Source organism: Chenopodium quinoa, unplaced genomic scaffold (genome assembly GCF_001683475.1).
Source record: "Chenopodium quinoa cultivar QQ74 unplaced genomic scaffold, ASM168347v1, whole genome shotgun sequence".
In the NCBI taxonomy this organism is placed as follows: Eukaryota; Viridiplantae; Streptophyta; class Magnoliopsida; order Caryophyllales; family Amaranthaceae; genus Chenopodium; species Chenopodium quinoa.
Window position 1 is genome coordinate 7,804,993 of NW_018742484.1, and position 7,160 is coordinate 7,812,152.

Genomic DNA, 7,160 nt, shown 5'->3' on the forward strand with positions numbered 1-7,160 from the left:
GAAATTGTTATTCAATCACAAGTCTAAAGTAAAATTATAGACAGAGTATGCAAAATATTTTGCCGAAATTATCTGTACCATACCTCAAGACATCAAAATTGAAACCCTATCAATATTTTTTTGTTCAAACTTTTTTTAAAGAAAGGCAAGTATTACTAAAACACAATCAAAGCAACCAAATAAAATTGGAATTTGCAACCAACAACAGTTTCCCTTAAAACCAGAGTAGTGTAGTGTCTACGAAAGGTCAAAAATAAAAAAGGAAGTTGAAGTTTGATTAATTTATAGTGAAGTAGGGCCATTAACAATGTGGGGGTTAGACAATGTCACTTGTCATCTGTGCAAAAAGACAATCTACTCACATGTCAATGATCCCATTTTTCTACGTACATTAATCAACTTTCTTAAGTACTATTTGTAATTTTATGTACACTCACTTCTAAACCCCTTTATATATATAAACCACATTTCATACATTACTTTAGCAAATCCTTCTTTTTCCTCCCAAATTAAAACCCAACAAAAAATATTTTGATCCCAAACTTTTGTTTTATATAAATTATGGGAAATTGTATGGAAACTTGTAAGGAAGAAAATAAAGAGATTGAAATGAGGGGAAAAGAAGGAGAAGTTGTGAAAGATGTCGTGAGTAATGAAAATGGGTTAAGAGTAAAGATGGTTTTGACTAAAGAAGAGTTACAATGGTTAATGATGCAACTGAGTAACAGAGAAAATGGGGTTAAGAGGATTGAAGATGTGTTTGGTGAGATTGAGAAGGGTAGAAAGAAAGTAGTTTCATCTGGTCATTCTTGGAAACCTTCTCTTGATAGTATTACTGAAATCCCTGAAGTTCATGAGATGAATAGATGATAGTTTTGTTTTGTTTTGTTTTTCCGGGTAGGGAGCTTCTAAAGATTGACGGGATTTGATCTCAAGTATTGGGGGCACTGTCTCTCTGTATTTACCGATTAAACTAGTTGGCGTCCATGTAGATGATAGATTTGTCACTTGAGGTTTGCTCTTTTTTTTTTTCCCCACCTTTTCTTGTGTAGTTATGGTGTGGATCACTCAGATGTATATATTTTTTGAGATAGATCAGATTGAAGTGTTTCTTTACGTAAGGAGTATCATCAATCTTCCATGTATTTTCTTCTTCTTCTTCTTCTTCTTTTTTTTTTTTTTTTTTTTTTTTTTTCCTTTAATTTAAATTTATTGTTTACAGTTTAAAGTATAAGATGATAGCTCACTGGTAAGATTAACTTAAAATCATGCATAATTCTTAATTATTTTCTGTGGACTACAGAGTACAGATTACAGAGTAACAGGGGTTCCTTTCTAAAGAGAAAAGAAAAAAAAAAAAAAAAAAAAAAACTTTTTAGTGTTGTCCATTTCTAGCTGATTAATTAATTGATTATTAATACGTGGATATGTGTTATTAAATTTATTGAACTTAATTTAGGTGTGTGACGCTCATCACTAGTCGAAACTTAATAGAAATTGATGGGGATATTTACACAAATGTCAATGCGTTATAGGTCGATCATATAGTTTAATTTGATACGAGTCATACGTGAAGTATCACTGTCAAAAACCGAATCGAACAGGTGAAACCGAATTGGTTCAAACCGATCCGAATGAGAACCGAACCGATTAAAAACCGACTGTTTGAAATCGAAAACCGACTCGAATCGCATTTTAGTAAACCCAAAACCGAACCGATCCGAGTAACGTTAAACCGTTTAAGAAACGAACCAAATCTAAACCAAACTGAAAGGAAACCGAACCGAAAATGAACCGAATCGAAACTAACCCGAAACCGTTTGAACTGGCATAAAAACCGTTTACACCGAACAGTTAACAAACCGCAACCCGTTTGCACCGAACCGTTTATAAACCGAACTGATTATAAACCGAACCGTTTATGAACCGAATCGCTTATAAATTGAACCGTTTACGAACCATTGACTATAAAGAAAAGATTAAAACCAAGTTAAAAGGTATTTTAAATAAAAGATTAAAACCAAGTTAAAAGGTATTATAAATCGAACCGTTTATTAGCGACTTAAGCCTTAGGGGTAAACCAGTAAAGGATAAACAAAAATATAATAATCTTATGATTCTCATCCCTTTATACTAATAAATATCTAACTATGAGAATATCAGATGGTTAGATGTTATGTATATGTATAATCGATTGAAAGAATCAATATTACCATCTTATTCATTAATGTTTTCTTTCATTAAACAAATCAAACTACTTTGTAATATCTTCATACATAAATTTATGCAAATATGTATAATGATAAACGAGTCTTAATTATCAGTCTTGTTGACTAATTAAGTATCGAATACCAAATTGCAAATTTCGATGTCACAACAACTCATCAAATCATAATTATGACACTATTAATTAAATGATCAAATAATAAGCAGATAATAATCTGATAGTAAAACAATAATACATTAATGTACTAAACTTTTATAATCTACTTTGTAATAAAATAGTAAGATCATTATGGCTAAACTTGAAACATAACATGATATGTATTTATAAAATTAATGAGAATTTGCATATAATATGATGCCTCAATATGAAGTGATGAAGTCTCGGCTTGATATAAAACTTGTTAACCAACAAAAACTTAGAAAGTAGTATCAAATTTCAAACCAAAACCGTTTAATTGCCCGAATCCAAACAACTCGATCAAAAACCGATTTTTAGAAATAAAAAACAGACCCAAACCGTAATTTAGTAAACCTGAAATAAAACCGATCCGAATAATGTTAAATCGTAGAAGAAACGAACCGAATCAGTTATAACCGAACTAAAATAAAACTGAACCAAAAAAGAACCGAACTGTTTCTAACCCGAAATCGTTTGAACCTGGATAAAACCGTTTACACCGAACCGTTAACAAACCGCAACCGGTCTGCACCAAACCGTTTACTACCCGTACCGTTTACAACCCGAACCGAATTTAAACCGTTAAAGAATAAACCGAAATCGAATCGAACCGATAATTATTTAAACCGAACTGAAACCGACCCGTAAGACATTTGAACCGATTTCAAACCGAACTTTCAAACCATTTTGACAGTACTATGTGAAACCTTATTGGCCCTTGATTTATGCCCGAGAATAACAAGTATCATTTTTTTAGAATCATATTTCCAAATTCCAATCATAATGTTGTAAGGTAATAACCCTTTTAAGATTACTTAAAAAAAATAGTGTGTATACGGTACAAGGAACAATTTTCCTTTTTATTAAGCATAGTTACGATTTTCAATTATTTAAATGTCAATTATGAGATCTCATGCATAGCTCCACACTCTGCCTAATGTATTCAGTATTTAGTTACTACGGCAGATTTGATAATCTTTGGTCCACCAAATAGAAATAGCGAAAAGGTTGCCTACCAAGTACTGTAGAATTTTTTTGACAACGTCCACATACAATGATACAACCAAAACGAAACAAACACAGGAAATGAAGAAACATTAACAGAAGTGTAATTGACAGCTTATTGAATTACAGCTGTTTGGACTGTTAAATTGGTTGCTCTTAACTTTATAAGTAGTTCACATTAAAAAGGTGATCAAAAAATTTGGATGCCATATTTATAGTTCAGGTTTGAACTAAATGAAGCCGACTTATAGGGAGGATTGCAAAGTAATATTTGTGTTTCAATGCGTAGGAACATGTATGTTTTAGCCGATTTAAGGACGTCCTTACGAATATAGAGTACGTAAATCCGAATTTAATTGCTAAGAAACCAAGGCTTTTAATTATGGTTACAGCCAGATTTTCGAGGCTTAGATGCTGTTCTGATCACGAGTTCACGACATATAACAGTCATGGAACGAATCAATTTCACAGTTGTGTAAATAGTTTTTGGCTTTCACGACCTAATACAATAAGCTCAGATCAAAGCCTTCAATGACATTGCAATTTTCAAAGACCCGCTTCATATGAATGTAGTATGTACGTATGTAGATCAGAGTTTGCGATAAGCTCACTCCTCAAAAACATGCTTCAATGTAGAGCTCACAGTAGGTGTTCTGCTATACCAACAGTCGTTGCTTGTTACCAACTGCCGTTGCAGTATAACAAGCAACGACAGTTCTATAGCACAACTTGTGAAATTGGACATTATAAGTCTGCAACACCATCTACAAAGTCCATAAAGATCATTAGATCAGTACGGAGTAACATAATAAGGTTACTTAGGAATTGAATATCGACAAGCATTAGCAATTGAGCCAAAACATCACTTGTCATAGTATGTTACTACCTCTTACATGCACAAATACACAATTACACATGACCGAAATCAACCACCAATAACAATGGCCGAAGTTTAATTTGATTAGTACAACATATTGTTCATCTCATAAGAGCTTCTAGTACTCTAGTAGTGCATTCGTTTCTCCGATCCAATCCATATATCGTCTGGCCTTTTCCTTTTGTGCAAATATATCGATCAGGAGTTTGCTTAGATTTCTTTATTGCAACTTTGGTCGCTGAAAATAATGTAAATTATTGATGGACATACTAGCTAGGCATCCCACATAAATTAAATTACGCAGTATTTGTTTCTCATTTCACATAATTAATTACGGTTTTTTTTTTTTTTTTTTTTTTTTTTTGAGAATGTTAATTAATTACGGAGTATTGTTAATTATATATACAAAGTATTTGAATATATTTGTGTGAATTGCTGTTTTTGATGTATGTCACATTGGATACTCCAATTATATAATCCGTACAACATATTTTTTTTTTATCACAAGTTGTCTCGAATTACCTGCAACACGTATATAAGTGGCATGAATCCATTTTATTTTATTTTATAAGTTCTCTCAAAATTTTAATTAATATGGAATTGAATTCACATGGACCTAGCCAAGTAATTCTACATTAAATTAAATAGTTGTTCAAACTTCAAACCAGTAATTTTGAAAATCCAAGCAATCAAATTCACCAATCACCACAACAGGCTATATAATTGGATGTGTGAATCATGGTATTATAATAAATATTTCTAGATAAATTACAATTATGAAAAATGACAAGTATATACTTTCCTCTACGAAGAGAAGAATTCCTCTAAATTAATCTGATTCACTACCGAGCCTAGGCCTTTTTCTTTGAAAAAAAGGTGAGCAAAAAAGTGGATGTCAACTAACGTACTTAGTTAACCTTAAGGGTTAACGCCCAAGACTTGAGATCGAATCTCATCTACATACATTACTACCTTTGTAACTCCCTATAAACAAAGAAAAAAGAGGGGGAATTGAACGATAATAAAACACTACTCATACGTTCTTCTTATAGTATTCCTCTTCCTCTTCTTCTACTTCTTCAACAATAGTAGCAAGCTCCAAATCATTAGACAGCCGAATAGTACCAGGAACGACATTAATCCGTTGAGCAGGAAGCTTCATAAGCTCATTAACCACATCTTTAAAATCCAAAGCACCATCCCCTTTACATTTTGATAACATCTTTGCTGCTTCTTCTTTTGTTAACAAAACTTTTACTCTAATATTATTATTGTTTTTGTTACTTATGTTACTTACCTGTACTACCTTTTTGTTGTTCATCCCTTGATCACAATCATCCTTGCCTCGAGACGATAAGAGAGGCTCCCTCAACTCCGAGGACATCTCTGGATAGTCATCTTTGCGGTCATAGCCAACAATTTTAGGGCTTCTCTGAAACCTCCTTGGTGGAGATTTGTGTTTCGTCTTGGTAATGGTTTCAAGTAATTTGTCTACTGCAAACATGGTAAGCATGTTTAAGGAGAAGTGTATGTAAGTTTTCTCTTCTATTTTTATCTTGGTTTTTATGATTTTTAGTGTGTTTGTTAATGTGCTGTAGTAGTTGAAGACTTAAGGTAATGTTTATGGATGAAAATATTTAATGATGGATATTGGGAGATTAGCTCGATCTATATTATATATATAATAAGAGGCAGAGAATAAAGTTAAAGTAAGGTAAGAGTAAATTGGTGTTAAGCTTAGAAAGTCTTGCACTAAATAGCTAAAGTGGGGGTACCTTTGAAGATTCAAATTTTCAAGTCTTTTCGTTTGTGTTATTTTCTTAACAAGTAAGACCCATCTTCCATGCAAATGGCAAATAACTAAATAAGTCTTGCTCTATATTACCTTATTAAATATACTAGGTTAGAACCCGTGCGATGCACATCTTATATAAAATCTATTTTTATAATTTGTACACTTTTAAAAAAAATGGATAAATATAAATAAGAATTATGCACCTTGTACAAAAAATCTTTGTAATTTTATAATTTTAGATTTTTATCAAAATTATGATATAATACCTGTTCAATGTCGCCTAATACATATTTCAATGTAGGAGTCCATTTATTAGTGTGCTATTTACAATTGTTTCATTTTTTTAAAGATAAATTGATAGGTTGTAATTGTAATGTAGAAATTTCTAATATTCAAATTTCAAAATTGTTAAATATGGTAGCTCCAAAAAAAATGACATCATCCTTGCATTTAGGCGGGAAAAAATTTATTATGTGAGTGACATGTAGACAGTGATGACGTTAGCAACGTTTTGTTTTAGTAATAGTTAATAGATATTATGAGAACTAGCTTTTGTTGCACGGGGATGGATTTTAAGATTCAATGACGGCTACTCTATGCCCCAAAATTCAATTCACAATTATAACTTGTTGTATGGGAAAACAAGTTACAAGTTAAAACTACGACTATGTACTATGCTCAAATTCAGGTGAAAAGAACACACTCATAAATTACGTGTGAGACAACAACTAACTGTACAAAATGTTTAAAACTTTAAAACAACAAAACTTTAATTTTACCCAATGTTTTGGAATAAAGTTAAAAACGATGTATCATGCATGCTAAATGTTTATTTATTAACTTTATTATGGTGTGGTATGGATGAATAAAGTTTAAAACGGTGCATCATGGTAATGTTTATTTAACTTTATGGTGTGGCCTGGTATGGATGATGCACCGTTTTTATGTATGCAAATTTTGTACCAAATTCTAGATTTGTAGGTAATCTTATATTGTTGTATGGAAACTTAAATTGATCTCTCTTGATGTATTTGATACTCTTAGTAGAAGTCCATAGAAAAATCATTAAGTGGATATTC

The 7,160-nt window shown here is 31.7% G+C and overlaps 1 protein-coding gene across 1 annotated transcript; it reads left to right on the plus strand.

Annotated features, from left to right (window-relative positions):
- The first annotated feature begins 561 nt into the window (after window positions 1-561).
- LOC110719244 lies at window positions 562-870 on the plus strand. The gene has a single exon (XM_021898143.1). It carries the CDS (start codon window positions 562-564, stop codon window positions 868-870), a length of 309 nt encoding a protein of 102 aa, XP_021753835.1.
- The last annotated feature ends 6,290 nt before the right edge of the window (window positions 871-7,160 follow it).